Consider the following 18,465-nt stretch of genomic DNA (forward strand, 5'->3'; position numbering starts at 1 on the left):
TTGTTTTTCATCTGAAATACTTAGTCATGGTGATTCAGATTGTATAGGCCTAATAAATCATTATCTGCCCTTCACCTTCCTTATAATTTTTTGTTTCCTTCTAGTCTACATATAGCTGTGTTTGAAAATGCAACTATTACCAAGAGGGAAACAAAAAAAAAAGGAAACAAAAAAACAAAAGTAAATCACAATCAAACAATTGCCGAATTCAAACACAAAAATTCACATGACTCCTCTGGTCAGTGTACCATTAGAAAAACAGAAAGGTTCATTGTCACACTAGGGGAGGACATGCAGAATCTGTTATGTGATATGGGGCAAATAATACTACTTTTATGTTCTATTGTCATTTGTATGAGAAGCTGAGATGTGTTCTTCATAGCAGAGTGACTTCTATTTGTGCTAACTGCTTTTGGTTAGATGATAATGAAAGACTTGAGAGGTGATTCAGAAAAGATGGCCGTGGCAGACTAAACCCAGTGTAATGTTTGTGTGACCCATGCATGTCCTGTAAACCCATGTAGGCGGGGCATCTTCAGTGCATGACAAGGAAATAAAATCAATCAATCAATCATATACATGTGATGTTCATCTGAAGTTTGTTCCACTTAAATGCAGGGCAAAAGACAAACCTGTCTTTTGACTCCTGACTTAAATGAAGTCTTTATATGAAAGATGCTGCCTGCATATTAGAGTCTATTCCCCGAAACGCTGACACAACTATTTGCACGCGATTCTACTTTGTTCATGGTGCTTTATTCCTGTAACAGACGCCCAATTTAATCTCCCAAATCACATTGTCGTTAGTCCAGGTTCCCTGAGAATGAGGGATTATACAGTTTTGGCTCCTTCAATGCAGAATATGGCTTCGGGATTTAGAAAAAATCGTCAGATTCATTTCCACCCTCGTTTAACATTTATTTTAAACGAATCTAGATTTTTTTTTAAACATTTAAGTGAAACATTACCAACGGTCAGTAATAAAAAAAAAAAAAAAAAAAAAATGAAACCTTCCACCTTGGGATGTAGTGGAAGGTAAACCCGCTTGAACTCAGTTTGCCCACTTTTTTTTTATTTGCGAAATGTAGTTTACCAACTTTTTTATGGCTGACAGAAATCTGTATGACCTGAATTCATAGTAGCCTAAATATCCGTAAGTAGTAGTCTATCAGTGTGCTTTAGATATGAGGAGGGTCACTTAAGTGGGATACATAGCCTAAATTAACGCATTACTGAAATTCTAATTTATTCGTTTCCATTATTGGCACACCAAGCCTTTGCCCACCCTTTTATTTCCCACCACATCGCCGCTTCCACCCAATACGCATGAGATTGGATGGGCGGACCAGTCAGTCAGCTGGCGACTAAAATACTCCTCAACATCTCTGCCCTCAATAGATGCGTTTCGTCACACGAATGATTTTCTAGCCAATTACGCACAATGTGGAAAATTTCATGCAACTGCAAGAGGAAAAATCGCAACTTGATGGGATTTCACTCAAGAATGCGTCCACTGCGCGAGCCTGCAAAGATAGAAAACATGCAGAGGCAAAAGAATTTAGTTTGTTTTGACTCTATTTTATGATACTGAGCCATTACCTGCATGTTCCTGTGATGGGGAGAAACACATGGAGTTACAGTGCCGTGATCTTGTTGGCCATCATTTGCTCCTGTCGTGCCATCATCCTGGAGTCAGTCTACTGGAACAGCTCCAACACAAAGTAAGTGGATAAATGTAGTTTCACAGTTTGAGATGGATTCTAACTTTCTGCTGCTGCCATGCCATTATAGTAGTTCATAGCCTAGATGACAAGTTGGTAATCAGAGGAGAAACAAGCATTTTATAGCAATTCAGGGTTGTACTGTTTTGAGATTTGATAGAAATAATGTAATGCAGAAGTTATTCTGTGCACTGCCTAGTCTCTCCAGTGCACTGCTGATTTAATTAGAGCAGGCAAAATCAGGCTGCATTGTCAAATTATATTGATGTGTATAAGATAAGGTGTATGGAAATATACTCATCAATGTGATATTGCAGCTGCACTTATGAACTACAATGTTTAATTCACTAGTATATAATATATAAGATAATAACTGGTCATTGTTATGATCCTAGACAAGTAATTAGCCTACGGTGCATAACCAAAATAAACAGTAATAATGTTGTTTAGATGCTCACAACACAGGTGGTTGGATAATTTTATAAGAAGTATAATAAAATGATGCCAGTAACAGTCTCTATGCAGTTCACTGGTTCAAACAATCAATGAAATAACAATAGTTCAATCTATATTGTTGTATTAAAAATGTTCCCTTTTGATTATCTCCCTGACTGTCTTTCTTTTTTTCTCTCTCTCTCTCTCTCTCTCTCTCTCTCTCTCTCTCTCTCTCTCACACACACACACACACAGATTCACTCCAGGTCAGGGTCTGGTCCTCTTTCCCCAGATAGGGGACAAGATGGACATCATTTGTCCCCGAGCGGGGGCTTCCTCAGGGGGAAAGGAGGAGTTCTACCGTGTCTACCTGGTGACCCGGAGTCAGATGGAGCGTTGCGCCATCGACAAGACGGACACGCCCCTGCTGAACTGCGACAAGCCCCACAGGGATGTAAAGTTCACCTTCAAGTTCCAGGAGTTCAGCCCCAACCTCTGGGGTTTGGAGTTCCTCAAGGGAAGGGACTATTATATCACCTGTGAGTTGTAAGAGTAAGAGAGGAGAGTAACCTCACAGTAGCCGTGCTCAGCTCAGATAAAGATGTCTGGTTGAAGTCATGGCTGTCAGCGCTGCATGTCTTTTGTGTGCCAACATCTAAAAATGTAAAAATCAGTAGAGCTGAGGCATAAGCTGCTTGTTGCTACAGGTGGAACAGCATTTGAATCTGTGTTACCAACTGTTTCTTTTTTCCTGAGAGAGACGGAGAAGCCATCATCCTTCGCTCCCTCCCCATTTTGTCAGTTCGCATGAGAATCAACCGTGGCCTCGTTATTGGTCCACTGTTGGTTATACCAGCATCTTAGTGCCAAGTGTTGCGTGAGATGGAGAGCAAGTCTTACCATGTAGCCTCACCCCTCATCCACCTCGCTGTGCTCTGACAGCACACTTCGCGCTGGCAGGCCAGTGTGATTCCAAGGGCTTACATGCCCCAAATCACACAAGGCTTTTACAGCATCAGGCAGATTTGACGGGAGCTTTCATGGCAACGTAGCTTGTAGGCTGTGAGACATTGTTATCTGACCTAAATGCTTCTAACAAGTCTATGTGTGTGTGTGTATGTGTGTGTGACAGAGATTGTGTGACTGAGTTGGTGTGTGTATTTGTGTATGTGTGCGTGCATCCATATTTGCATTTTTGTGTGTTTTTTTTTAATGTTTGATTAAGTCTCGCGCCACACTATATTGGTGTGTTTTTAATAAGTCATGTGTTAGCTGCTAAAATAAAGACTTGCTTATTTTTTTTTCAAGCAAAAGTGCCTTTGAATTTTGAATACTTTGTATGCCACTCATGTTTCTTCTTTGGTGGTGTTTTATGTGTCTGTCATTATGTCTGTACATAACATCAAAGGTCACGTTTTGCATGCATGACATTTTTGCCTTATGTGCATGAATTATTTGCCTATGTGATGTAACATAAGGTAATTTGCCCGGGTATATACAAACTGTCTTCAAAGAAATTGTAATGTAATGATGCATTGCGTGATGGTCTTGCATTATGTTGACTACATAATATATCATTAACTTTGCAAGTTATAAATTCAATTTATTCTACTCTCCCTCTCTCCCTGTCCGTCTCTTTCTTTCTCTCCTCTGTCTTCCTCTCTGTATCAGCCACTTCTACTAGCTCGTTGCAAGGTTTGGATAATACTAATGGAGGGGTATGTAAAACCAAATCCATGAAGCTGGTGCTGAGAGTGGGACAGAGTAAGTACTGTGTGTGTGTGAGAGAGAGAGAGGGAGAGAGAGAGAGAGAGAGAGAAAGAGAGACAGAGGGTTTCATCATGACAAAAAAATGTCAAGGGAATGTTATGTCCGTTGTTCATTTCTGTTTCTTATTTGTGTAATGCAATAATATCCCTCCGCTCTGGCATTACTAAGTGGTCAGATAATCTTCGTCATCATTCATTCTCTTGTAGAGAGATTGCTCTCATGAATTATCTCAAATCCCTAATTCAAACCACTGGCAGCTTAAGGCCATCAGTATAATGTAGCATGCAATCGGTTTGGACCAGCAATGGCGGTCAATAATCTTCTTTTTAATATAACACTAGAACAGCCATTGGGCCATTTTACCATTTTGTATTCCTAAAATGTGTATTATAACTTGATAAACCAGATTCTGAACCTATTCCAGGCTACTATTCCACCTTAAATGCCCTGACGAAAAATCACTATAGTATTTCTCTAATATACGTAATAATTTTTTTTTTAATCTCCTACGGTATCACTATAATATTTCTATTAGGAGCCTTTTCATAAAGGTGGTATTATTTGTCTTTTCACCAGGTAAGAACCAACTAATATGAAGAAATACGATTTTTTACTGCACCTGTTCCAGTAAAATTTACTCCCAACACATTCAGCACTATTTTGAATGTAGTCACAAAATTATGAGTAACATGATTAAAATGTGCATTTTTAAGAGATTTGTTTCTTTTAAACTATCTAGCAATTTTCTCTGATTCCTTGTAGCTCATTAGGTGTACCATGGCAAGATAAAAGAATAAAACAATCCTGAATCATATAACTGGGGGAAAAAGTAATTCCAATTTTATTATATTCATAGTTTAATCAAATGCCATTGCATGTATGTCCTCAGCAATACAATTATAGGATGTATAAAGTTGCAACCTGCTAATGACATCTTGGTGTCTTTAGCAGACTTAAAGGAAAAATCCATCCTCAGATACTTTTACACTATTATACATCATCAATATACATGATCATTCTGGGAGTTATTTTGCGACCAAGTGATGTAATTTCCTTTATTTGGTGTACCCACTTTCCCTGAACCTGCCTTGTCTAACTCAACTGCAGTTAGTGATTTCCTACGTTTCCCAGAATGCCTTTCGACATCCTCCAGAGAAGGGATGTGAACTTGTTGCATCCAGCTGTGGGTTTTGCGTGTTGGCGGAGAGAGCAATAACGATAGCATAGTAGGAGCAAGAGAGAGAGTTTTTCCAGTCAAAAGAAAGTGAAAGTTGCACCCCTTACTCAAAGTGCAACATGTCTTGCGGTTGCACTGCATTCTGGTCTATTGAGGTCAGTGGAGAATTTGGTGTCTCTGCCTATGTGATGGATTTTTCCCTGTATGACTGTTGAAAATCGGTGCAAAATTGTGTCTAAAAACTCAAGGGGGGCTGACATCAAAATCTGACATTTACCGTTGATAGGTGATTATACAAAAAATACACCACCAAACAACAAAATGGGCTCAGAAATATAAGGTGCATCATAGCTGTTTTTTAAACAATGCTGAAGTGTTGTAGGGTGGATCTTTCTTTTAAAATTGACATTTTATCGGATGACGTGGGCATTAGAATTATGATGGATGCAGTGTTGATTTTTGCTTGCCAGTGTGCTGCTCAACCATCCTGTCTTATTCCAGGTTCTTTGGACCCACCCTCAATCCTCCAGGAGTCTCCTACCAGATTCCCACCCAAACACCCAAAGTCCAGGGCCAAGGACCCCTCCACGAGTGAAAAGGGTATGAAAAGCAAAACTGGAATGATAAAGAAAATAGCCTGCACAGGATGCAAAGCTCTAACATTAGCATTTTGACACTCAGGAGCACACAGCCTCCCTCTAACTTTACATTTAAAGAGGGATACTGCTGAATTTCAGAAATATGTTATTATTAAGCTCCAGGAAGAGTTTGTCCTACCCATTAATCTATGATATCCCACTGATCTACATTTCCACAGAGAATGCATTTGAAAAGAAGGAAAAAATGACCACAATTGTATCTGATATTCTAGGGATCAGTGAACACTTTCTGTATTTGGAATCAATACCACTTCCATGTACAGCAGACTTGTATTTAAACTGAATGATCATGAGTCATTGGTCCGTTCAATGCCAGTGAATGGCTCCAGGCTGTTTACCAGTAAGACACTGCAGATTAGAGCATATTCTTCTATGTCTAGCTTTGAGAGAGCTTTTCATGTTAACAAATACTGATCGGGCTGCACAAGGTCATAAACTGAGCCGTATTGATTTGAAGTCTTTCACACAAATTTATTTTATCTCTCCATGTCCGATTCTTTTCTTTTATTATCTTATTATCATCCTCACTGACTCTCCTATCTCTGTTTCTGCTTTCTCTTCATTCTCTCGCTCAGAAACTGGACAAACAATCCCCGGTGGGTCGGATCCAGACTTATTCATCTGGGTTGTCTCTGGCTGCGTGATCCTTGTTCTGGTCATCGTGACTCTGCTGGCCCTGCTCTGGAGGTACCACCACCGTCACTGCGCCCCAGATAGCCAGCCATCGGCCTCCATGTCCCTCAACACCTTAGCTGTGCCTAAGCGGGACAGCGTCAGCAGCGACAACAACGGCTCGGACCGCAGCGATGTTGTCTATCCGCTGCGGGCGTCCGACAGCATGCTCTGTCGTCATTATGAGCGTGTGAGCAGTGACTACGGCCCGCCTGTGTATATAGTTCAGGAGATACCGCCCCAGAGCCCCACCAACATCTACTACAAAGTCTAATGCATCCGTTTCACTCTAATGCCATTCTAACATGCTGTCTTGAATCTCTACTCTCGAGGATGCATTCAGGCCACAGCAGTAAAGTTTGCAGTGAGATGTTGGACGGCGCTCTTTCAAGGAATATGAAGTAAAGTCACATGGAGAGCTGAGGAGTGTGTTGTATTGACCATAGGCTTTGGCAGACAGATGCCAGCATTATGCTTATTTGTGTCACGCTGCACCAAGTGCACAAAATGCTGTTGAAGCATTTATTTTTCTTGAATCAGTGAAGAGGAAATGACGACTAGACAGTCTAGTGCTTCATTAGAGGTCATTCACTAGTTACTGAAGGTCTTTATTTCTATTTGTTTCCTCTGTGAAAAACGGTTGGCAGCCTCCAATAATTGATTGATAGATTTTTTGCTCTTGTGTGAAGAAAAATTCCCCATCATCAAAAGCAATGCTTTCACTGCCACTGCATGTGGCTGCTTCATATGTACAGTAAATGTGTATTTATTTTAATTTATTGGATACATCTGATAAAGAACTGATATTGCACTCCAACACACTCAATTTGTGTTAGCACTTCAATATATATTTTCAAAATTGAATTTTGTAAACTTTGTTTGAAATGCTGTTCATTCAGTTGCAAATCATGATTCTGTGGCTTTTAGTGAAGTAAAACAATCTTGAGGGACTCCACGGTGAATCTTTCTGGTCAATTATATCTTCTAACTAGGTGCAGGAGACAAGTCATCGAAATGCATTAATTTTGTTTTTACTGTCAAAGTGTTTTTAAACATAGTTTCTTAAACAATGGTTAGTGTATAATCAGGGCTCTGCGCTACAAATCTTATCCTTGAAATTAAGGTATTGAACCCAGGATTTTGAAAAGGCAGAGGACAGACCAAAGAAAATCTCAATGTCTGTGTCCTCTCTCTCTGCCTCCCAAAAGGAAAAATGAATGGAGAAGAACAGAGAGAAAGGAATATAATAAAATAAAAATAGAAAACGAAGTTTGAATCACAGGATAGACTGTTGATAAATCACAGCACAGTCCTTCAGCTGTCCTTGTGATTAATAAAATAATAAGAGACGCACATTGCATGGCAGCAAGCAATATTGAGCAACAGCAGCATAACTATCTGCATATTCTGATGTTGTCATGGTCCTATATCAGCAATTTATAGAATGAGAGTCCCATTATTGTGAAAAGAATACTAAAATAGCAATGAAATCACCTTTATATGGCTTTAATAAACTAGTTTTAGCTGTGTTTGATTTGGCAAGGAACCCAAAATCTATTTTAACCTTAAAAAACAGGTTGTTTTCTGATTTATTTTTTGGGTCGGAGGTGTGATATTCAGCATTGCTCAGAAGATTAACCATTTATGCGTATCTGTTCATTGCACTTGTAATGGTGCTCTTGGGATGGTGACTGTCATTCTATCTGCAGTGAACGGCACCATAACGAAAGTCTCACCGTGTCTTATTAGGTTGGAAGGACACAAAATGACAAAATGACATAATGTAAAATATGATTTGACTTTGTTTATAGGAAAGTGGGAACTTTCCAGCAATATTTTATAACCAATCCAAACAGTAGAGTGAAGATGATAGGGAAGAAGGGGAGAAGTGCATAACAGTGTAGTATATACAGGATTTGAATGCATGCGGTAACAGGCTATAGGGCAGTTTGTCCAGTCAAACATAAGGCACTCTACATTACAATTATTTACTTTGCAAGACAGACATTACATCAGCAGCATAAGTAAACCACAAGACAAAACAGCATGGTGTTTTGCTGTTAATGTATACTGATCATCCCCAATTTCAGTTTGTAAATTTAGTTTAGTTTATTAAGTTTATTTGTCAGGGACCATGTGCAAAAGAGAACATTGATCTCAGAAAAGAGAAAAGATGCTTTGCACCAGATTATAGCTATTTGCTCATTTCCATCTGCAGTCCCAGGGCAGGTCGACATAAAAGACAGCACAAACAATACAATAAATGACAAAGTACATGTTGAAGTACAAAAAATCACATCCAGTCACATCACCACATTTCATATACACATTTACATTTTTAGTAATTTTAATTTACAATGAGTGTAACAGAAGAGTAAGCTTGAACTGAATTCATTTGAGGTATATTTGAATTATTAATTATTTTTCACTATCAGAAACCAATAAAATGAGTACAAGATATTTGTAAAGATGGATAAAAACTTCAAGATTTTCACTCAAGGTGGTTACAAAAGTAAGTCTTTCATGCAAATACAAAGGAACAGGATAAAAATCCAAAGTTGGTTCTTTTACAACACTTCGCTCTTGAAAATGTAGCTGCAATTGTAACTTTGGAAGTCAAGGAATTTTGTGGTGCGTGCCTCCCCTGAAACATCAAGCTCTATGTAAATGTAAAGTGATTTTTTTTTTTTTCACGTGAACACACAGCACTAATTGTATTCGAGGTCTCTCCTGTGGTGCCGTGCTTGGTATCCATGGGTGAACATGTTTCATGCTTCTTCAGCCACATCATGCCTCACATTTTCAACCTGTCAGCTTCCATGAGCTTTCCTCACCACCAGGGACACTGTTGCCTCTAACAGCAACAGCTTGTGCAAGAGCCAGTCTAAGATCCACAGCATATGTGTTTTGTGCTTTGAACAATCAAACTACTAAAATTGAACTGTTTCAGCAAAGTGAACACAAATAACAAATTAACTATCAATTGAATATGCTTTTTCTTGATTTTGGAGGGGGTAAAACCTTGGAGTGAACTGTGCTTTATTTTGTGCAAGCACATTGTGGCAAATGGACTACTTTTATTTTTTAGACTATCAGTCCAATGCATAAATCTTTTTAAAGAGGCTCAGATGATAGCTTTGGATATAAAGCCGACATCACTATTAACCCTCAGCACTCAACAAATCACTGGGAAGAAAAGAATTTAAAATATCTGGGGAAGAATAAACAGAAAATGTGTCAAAGATTACTTCATTATTCCATTCTATTTAACACCATACTGTAACTTTAATAGACCAATGTGTCTTGGCCAACTTAAACTATCATTATCTTTTCAATGGGGGAAGCCCACAAGTCACTAAAATATATTGCAAACCAAACCACAATTCGTTTCATTTAATTCATTCAAATTCTTTTTTTTTATCAACTTTGAACTGCTTGCACAATAGCTAAAATTGGTATACCGTGGAAACAATATAAAGCAAATTAGCTTGTGACTCTGAAACATTACAGAACTCGTTCATTGTCTGTGTGTGTTTCTTTCCACTCCCTCGCTTGAAGTGATCCTTGCTCTTGTGAGATGTTTTTGTCCTGTGTGAAGCTTCACAGCTGAATGGGCCGTGGTAGGGCGAGGTGAGTTCAGTTGACCCCCAGGTCACAGGGAGACAATGGCAGCCAGGCTTCAATAGGAAGAACAAAACAGAGACCCCCGGGCTCCTGGCCCCTGTTATGGGAGGAGCCTGGCTGTGGTAGGCCATTTTAGAAAAGAGGGGCAGAAGTAGCATGGCACCAGAGGGGATGTTCTGGATCCCAAGTACAGGCTTGAATGTCTCAACAAGTCCAAGCATAGTGTTTGAAGTAACACATTTTCTGTGGAAATTCTCAGTTCAGTTACATAGTAGGGTATAAAGAAACACAGAAAAAAAACACTTATGACCACATGTGCTGTTGTACTGTTGATGACTGCTGCTCTTCCTTTAGCTCAAACAGTATTATTTCTTGAAAAATGTACAGCGCTTTTCTCATCCCAATGGGATGAGAAAAGCACACTGTTATTTGTGCTGAAAGAGGTTTGGGGGGGAAGGGGCGAGTTCTAATAAGGATGGCCATAAGCTGTATCTGACCCCATGGGAAGATGTGAGGTCTACAGCTAACCTTCCTCTAGTCCACCCACCCCCACCTCACTTCCATATGCAGAGGAACTAGCCCCGCCACTAGCTTTGTGTGGGGGGTTGGGGGTCATGACTGAGCGCTCCCACTCACAACAGGCCCACTAACTAAGACTGTGTGGCCAGGGAAGTGGAGAAGAGATATTCTGCTATTAGAGGGAACAGGCATCACTCAACAATCTTGATGAATCAGTGTGAATTCCAGCTAAAATCAAACACGCACCTCTTGCTAGTATGAACAAAACCCTACATCTTGCACCATCGCTGTCTGATTACTCTCTAACCAAGTGGAGTTTATGTCATCAGCATGCGGTACAAAGACACTTATCATTAAATGATTGGCAGTATTAAACATATTGATAAACTGTGAATGAATACTTGACTTCCACCTCCTCTCTGAAACGGTAGATTGCATAAAGAAAGATGATTTTTTATAACAACAGAAACTTCAGCGATAGGGAAGTTGGGGTTAGAGCTTCCCTTTACAGTTGAAAAACAATATACTTAATCTCAATATGGTACAGTATTTAGTTTGCTAGTTCCCTCTGCTGGCCAGCTACCATACTGTACCTCGCTCACATGTTTGCAACGCTTCACAGCATTCAACAGATTCCAACAGATGTTAATAAAGCTGGGCAGCAGATCCTACACTCTTCAAAATGATATGTGTTATTTTCAACACATCCATGTGTCTACTTTGGAAAATACAACTTTGTGTTGCTTTTCAACATATCCCTAATAACAATGTATTGTTAATAACAACAAATGATGTTTTGAAAGGTTTATCAAACCATCACTATACTTTTTAACTACTAGGGATTTGGTTAGTGAGGGGAAAGGTGGGAATTAATTTCATTAGTTTCCAGGACAGAGAGACCATCACTAGTGCCTGAACAGATTGTTACAAAGATTGTGGGATTGCTATGAAACTCCAATGCAAATGTATTTGGTATTGTTGAAAACAAATTTGTTTTATCATTTATTTGAGCCTACTTACATCTCTGTAGGAAGAAGAAAGAGGTCAGTGGAAGGATTTTTTTCCCTGTTCTAACAAAACCACACAGGGAACTCATTTTCGTAGTTCTAGTTGTGACTACAAATTGTGTCAAACATAAGACTGATTTAGTGTGCCATTGCAAATACACACTGTATTAATTTTAAGTTAGGTGAAAATGGTGTAAACTATCTTAACTTGTAAAATGAACCTCAAGACCTTCAAAAGAATACTGTCTGGTAATGAAAAACTGTTACACTTCTTAAACAAAGTGCAAATTCAATGCCCACATTGTCTCTTTTCTGAACACATTGCAACACAGATCACCATGTCAGGGAGCTTATATTCTGCGTATTATACACACATTTCACTGGGCACAAATCAAAATAACTTTCATAAATTCAGAATTGTGCAAAATTGCTGAAATCTCCTTTTTGCTGCTGTAGATTGTACAGAGCAGCTAGGGCAGATATTTGGAACAATCTTTGCCTCATATTTCACTGTACAGTATATCAGTCATTCTATCATTTTACACATCTAAATAACATGAGCGTCTCAGAGAGACTCCAGGTTTAACTAGAAGCAGCAAAAGGTTTGTGTAGAGGCGCTGAGTCACATGTTGTCAGAGGGCCCAGAATCTGTTGCAGTACTCCTTACCAAATTTCATACCAAAATGCTTTATGTCATCGGCTATGAAGTTTCCACAATATCAGGTCATTTCGCATTAAAACAGAAGAATGCAAGAACTGAAGATAAGTGTTATGTGAGTTTATTATCAGCATGAAATGTTACATGTCTATTGAATTAGTTCAGTATATTCCAGGTGAGTATTGGTTCAACAATTCAAACCTAAACCCATAACCATGAAATAGCAGTCATGGTCCTGAACATTTACATATAATTACTCACAACCACATCAACTCACAGTGCAAATGATATCTGTGGTTATATTCAGTTGGATTATTGTAAGAAAACATAAAGATGAATTATTAGTTTGCAAGAATAAATGCAAAAATATTAGCCTACTAATAGATTAATGTTAAAATACGAATTCCTAATGTGGAAAACCATTGTTTAAATGACAGTAACAACAAAACTTATTTTTACATTTTACTCATTGTATCTTCAGATTGTTTTATAGTGTAATTTATATTTCAATTACAATTGCTTTAACTGAAAAAATAATTTAAACTAATTCTAATAAAATGATAAATAATTATTATATGTAATTTTTGTCATATTATGTTGTATAATAAATCTAATGCAAACACACCAACATTTTAATGTGTTATCCATAGGGGAACACAAAGCTAAACAAATAAAGTTAACGATCAACAACAGCAAAACAACATACTATCAAAAAAACACTGAATTTGGGTTCCAAAGCAAAATTCATTCATGCATTTCTATAACTTTGCATAGTTCAGTCAGCTTTGATGAAAATGAACAACTATTTCAAAAGTTAAGAGAACCAAAACTCTAATCTGTGATCACTGGTATGTTGACTTTTTAATGCTTTTTCTTTTTTTTAATGTTTTTTCTTAGAAATTGTGCTAACACTTCAGATGCAGAAAATACAACAACAAAGTACCAACATCCCCAGAAAATCACCCTATAGGCCTCCTGTGTGTCCACAAAGTCAGGCTCTATAATTGTTGCTTTGTGAATTCACTATAGTTTTGTAGACTATAATTTTATAGACTAGCCTATAGTTTGGCTTTAGTTTAGTTTTATGTGGTACTTGTTCATGTCCACTAGACTAAACTCAAAAACATACAAAATAACAAATGCAAATTCTATTTTAGGGGAGAATGTAACTCTGATATCAACCACTCACCATTTTTTCCTTTCAGCTTCTAAGATAAGAAGACAATTTACAAAGTTTTATAAATAGTTTAATTTTTATGGGAATATGTTAAATGCATTAATTTGATTTCTCTTTCTCCCTCTGTGCATATGTGTGTGTAGAGAAAAATGTAAATATAATCCGTTTGTTTATAAATAAACGATTTTAAATAGGCTATATGAGGTATAAAGATAGATATAGATATAGGAAATTAAAATATAGCCTTGCCTTTCATAGGTTGATTTTAATTTATTGTGACTGGAATAGCAACAGGTTAATTAATCGTTTAATTTGTCTTAGTTTCGCGAGCATACCTAAAAAGATTGACTTTATAGCATGCAGAGAAGCCTCACAAATCAGGCGCCATTGTTTTCATCTAGAGATTGAAACCTGTCCATGATTTTAAATCTTTTTTTTTTCTTACCATCAGTGTAAAACTTTAATAACCTATAGGCTGTATATGTCTGAAAGCCGACTATTGTCACTTTTCCATTATTTTTTTTACCATGTTATTTTAAAGGATGTTGAAAACAGCAGTGATCCTCTGTCTCTTTTCCCTCTTCTTCTGTGGGATAGGTGGAGGCTGTTTGGTTGGAGATGTGGGTCGGAAGTACCGTAGTTTATGTATGCTAATAGGGGAGTTGGGGGTTGTAGCTAGATATTTACGTTCAGTGGGAGCCGCCCTTCATTCACCCACATGGTTACCAACTGGTCGCCTTCGCGCCACTTTCCTAATCCCTCACTCATTTTTACTAAACCTAGCCGTGGTCTGATTTAACACACGATCGGCTCGGATTTTACTTTACATTTCGCTTTTATCTGCCGGTTAAAAAGTTTTCGGGATAGTTACGTATTATTTCTCTCTTTGTCGGTAAGAGTACATGGCAGCCCAAGCAAGTGAGCGAAGATGGTGGATTTCGCTGGTGAGTGTCTACTGAGCGCATGTTTATCGGCAAGGAAGTCGGTTTTTGGTTATTTGTATTCTCTGTTTTGGTGCAGGAATTCATCAACTGTGCGTTTTACGTGTGTTTTTACGTGTCTTATCATCCTGTTGAGAGAAATATCTAAACATTTACACATAATTGATAGGTTGGCGATGAAAACAGTGTAACGTGAGGCGCATGGCAGCCCCCTCAGCTCCACCATTGAGGGAATGAGGGAGATTTGAAAAGCTGTCCGGAGCTTTCTCCGCTGCGCTTTAGCAACTAGTTGAAAAACATCTGCCCTTTTGATAATCTTCCCCATCCTTGTATAAGGGTAATCGTCCGAAATTTGAAAAGTAAGTTTGTAAATCTGGTTAATTTACTGCTCAGTCTCGAGTGCATTGGTGTGTGAGTTAAAGTGCCCCCCAGAACAAAGCAGCAGCACATGGGGCAGTTTTAGGCCGCGCGTTTTAGCTGGCTAGCCTAGCTTAGCCACATAACTTGTGATAGTTGTTTTGCAGGGTAAACACAAACATGTAGATTAATAAGGCGGGCACTCCGTTAAAATATTATATGGCTCGGCAACTGCAGCAAATCCAACGGGGTAGACCACACGTTTCTGTATTTTCAAACAAATGTGTGCTCGTTTGTTGTGGCTAAGCTAACGTTGTTGGATAGCTAGTCAGTGTCGTCAAACTCGCAATTTTGTTAGCAAACCAAATATGAAAATTAGCCAGCTACTTTACTGAAAAACACACTGGCTGTTCCTCTGCCATCTCCAGTGGGTCTGAGGATAACTGTAGTGAATACGACAGGCCAGATGCAGATGGTTTACCATGTTTTCATCAGGCTAATACCAAGTTTAGCTCGCAGCCTGCTACCTGCCCAACCAGCGCAGCGCACTGCTGCTGTTTAGACGCTGCTAGCTTCTGTTCGTAGCTAACTGGACGTTAGCCTGCTTTCTAGAAGCTCCGACATCGCAGTATTTCTGTTACAGAAACACTGCGCAGTTTTAACTTTAATGTGTAATGCCATGTTTGCATTTAATTTGATTGTTTTAAAGTCATTTATGCTAAGGTTGGCGCACTTGGAGGCGCCATGTTAAAAGACAGTGGGGGAGGGGTGAACAACACTCGGCGAATGTGCTCTTCTGCGCATGTGCGCTCCTGTCGCAGGGAACGCGGGCCGCAGGCTGCGCAACTCATTCATGTTTTCTCTTCCAGTGACCTCGTGGTGCTTCAATAAATCACAACATCTTATTCTTTATCAGCAAACCCATCAATTTCTCGGCCTACCGGTACTAATGGTGCTCACAACGGTTAGCGGGCGTAAACAACCTGTTTTTAGATATATATTATTCTTAAAGAAATTACACCCATGCTGTTGGTGAAGTATGTAACTTGTTGCAATGTTAGAAACTCATGCTGATTATCTTTATAACCTGTAGTATATTTTTTTGATTACAGGATGCGCATGAAGTGAAGAAACCAGGACCAAGTTTCAACATGGACCAGTGTGGCTGTATTTTTCCCATGGAAATATCATCTTTCCCTTGGATGTTGGTCAGATGCAGCAGAGATGCTGTAATCAGTCTTTGTATTGTCAAAGTGCTTACAGTGCAGGTAGTACTATGTAATACCTACTGCAGTGGAGGCACTTATAGCAATACCCTGACAATGATTTGCAATTTCTTTGTTGTTATATTTCATTTGAAGTACTGTCTTTGTGCTAAGGTGCATCTAGTGCAGATAGTGAAATAGACTAGCACCTACTGCCCTAAGTGCTCCTTCTGGCATAAGGGGCTGTGATATGCGCCACTTGAACACTTAATTTCTAATTGGGCTTAAATTTCTCGCAGTTCTCTGCTAGTTTTGCATAGTTGCACTACAAGAATAGATGAGTTGTGCAAATCTATGCAAAACTGATGGTGGCCTGCTTGCTCTCCACCTGTTTAGATTATTGGTTTTTGGAGTGCCGGGCGTCACATCGCCCGCACCCCGATTCCATAATACACATCCATTTACGCTACATTGAAACCAGGATTGTATGCCAGCCCTCGTCCAGTGACCTCAAAGTTTCAGCAGTGCTAAAGTGCTTATAGTGCAGGTAGTGTTTTTCTCCAATCTACTGCAATGTAAGCACTTGAAGTACTTCTAACTAACTGCGTCTTTCTCAAGCTCAGACGACCCGAAACGGAGGAGGCTTATCTGTTTATCGTTATTCCCGGTCAGTTTTGCTGGTTTGCATTCAGCTTTAACTGATGTTCGCTGTGCAAATCCATGCAAAACTGACTAGGTTGATGACTTCCACACTGACAAAGAGCTCTTCAGTGGGATTGGTTATCATTAAGATTGTGTATGATGTATAATATGATAATTGTATGGTGTGTATTTTTGTGGTCACTGCTTACAACAACAGACTTGAATGTTTATCTGATGTTTTAGGTATCTAGAGCTGTCCCTTCCTATGCAGGTGGGGATAAGTAGCAATGCTGTGTACCTAGAGGTATTGCACTTGTCCCGGCCTGTGCAGGAGTGAGGAGATGGAGCCGCCGTTGACCTTTTACACTCAAACTACACCTTTTAATGTGGGGTTTTGGGCCAGTTTGTTCTCAGCATGTGAATTGTAAAATTACCTGTACTATGAGTTTGGAAGTATGTAACTCGCTACACAATCATGTAATGTAGTTTGAAATCTAAATTAAATTGGTGAACTGTATCTTTTCTTGAGGATTGATTTATTATAATATGCTTATTAGAATAACACTTAAATTTACTTGCATTGAAATCTAACAACTAAATGGGTTAGCAATTCCAAGGTATAAAATGAATGTAAGAAAAATACTGTGCAGAAATATGCACACCTTTTGTCTTATTTTGTGCTAAATGGTATCCAGCAAAAATGTGTTTTCTGTATCATTTCCCTTAGTTTCTGGCTTTTGGTTTTTAAACTTTTCATTGAGTTCTCATTTAGCCTTTTTTTTGCCAACAAAGCTGATATTGGATCCCTTTTAATACAATTTGGATTTAGAGACTGAAAAAAAAAAGACTGAATCAGGACAATTTTGAATTGGAAAAAATAGGTCCACCTACAACAACCTAAATATGAAGTGTAAGCGATGTAATCTAAAATATTTTACAGTAATGCCAGTTAACCTAGAATCAAACAATGTGTCGATATTAGTTTTTAGACATTAGATTTGGTCTTAGCTGTCACATTGTTGATTTATGTTGTGTAACCAAATGTGCTTTAGATGGGTGCACAAACCAAATAAGGTTCAGGTAACAACTTTTTACGCTTTTACAACCAGTAAACCAGATTTTCTCAGCATTTTTCTGCAGTCTGATAATGAGTGTTATAATGTATCACTGATGTCGTCATGTTGACCACCTTTGGCACCATATCTAAGGGCAAATATGTAAAGTATGTCACATGAGCTTGCAGGCTCACCAAAAGTGCTTAAACAGGCAAGATTTAAGTTTTTAAGACTGACATTTTTTTATACAGGAACATCATGCTGACATCATGGATCACACTTCAGAGTTTTGGAAGTGATGTATAATTTAGAATGGGGTGTGTTTGGTGTATATGAGGTTAATCCTTCAAGGATCCTTTACCTTTTTATGTCAAGGATCCCCAGATAGAGAGATTTTAGACCACAGAACCCTAGCTAATCAAGGTTTTGTCTAAAAGCTTCCCATCTGAGAGCAAAATTGTTATATATATATATGTATCAAGCTTTTATACTGTTGGTGGAGAGTGAAACCTGTGATCCGATCAGTCAAACAGTCTCTTAGTGCTAACTGATAGTGAATAAGATGAGGGTGAAATTAAAACTAATCCTCATTTTGCTGGAGGCTGCCTGAATCCATTTAATGTTTGGGAAATACTGCTGTAGAACTACAGCTACAGACACTAATCTTGTGAGATGATGCTTTGCGTGAAACAAAATTGCTTGTGATCTAAGAATAGTTTCATACTTGAAAACCTAGAAAAAGTAAAAGCATCCCAACCCACAAACTTCTATGTAACCTACAAATGGAAAGGGCCCACTGATTTCAGGTCCTGCAAAAAGTCCTGGAAACGTGTTAAATTCTATTAT

General features: G+C 38.6%; 1 protein-coding gene across 1 annotated transcript; it reads left to right on the forward strand.

Moving 5' to 3' along the window:
• Window positions 1-1,614: 1,614 nt before the first annotated feature.
• LOC139643005 (ephrin-B2-like) lies at window positions 1,615-6,708 on the forward strand. The gene is made up of 4 exons (XM_071518118.1): window positions 1,615-1,721; window positions 2,412-2,695; window positions 3,828-3,921; window positions 6,309-6,708. Exons 1-4 carry the CDS (start codon window positions 1,615-1,617, stop codon window positions 6,706-6,708), a joined length of 885 nt encoding a protein of 294 aa, XP_071374219.1.
• Window positions 6,709-18,465: the final 11,757 nt, after the last annotated feature.

The sequence above is a fragment of the Centroberyx affinis genome, unplaced genomic scaffold (genome assembly GCF_046629955.1).
Source record: "Centroberyx affinis isolate AG114_WGS23_722 - 3 ecotype Tasmania unplaced genomic scaffold, CSIRO-AGI_Caff_v1 ptg000554l_1, whole genome shotgun sequence".
Classification (NCBI taxonomy): domain Eukaryota; kingdom Metazoa; phylum Chordata; class Actinopteri; order Beryciformes; family Berycidae; genus Centroberyx; species Centroberyx affinis.

Coding starts and splice junctions, on each gene's coding strand:
- LOC139643005 (XM_071518118.1), top strand. CDS start 1,615: ATGGGGAGAAACACATGGAGTTACAGTGCCGTGATCTTGTTGGCCATC. Junction 2,696..3,827: donor AAGGGACTATTATATCACCT/GTGAGTTGTAAG, acceptor TCTCTGTATCAG/CCACTTCTACTAGCTCGTTG. Junction 3,922..6,308: donor GTGCTGAGAGTGGGACAGAG/TAAGTACTGTGT, acceptor TCCTATCTCTGT/TTCTGCTTTCTCTTCATTCT.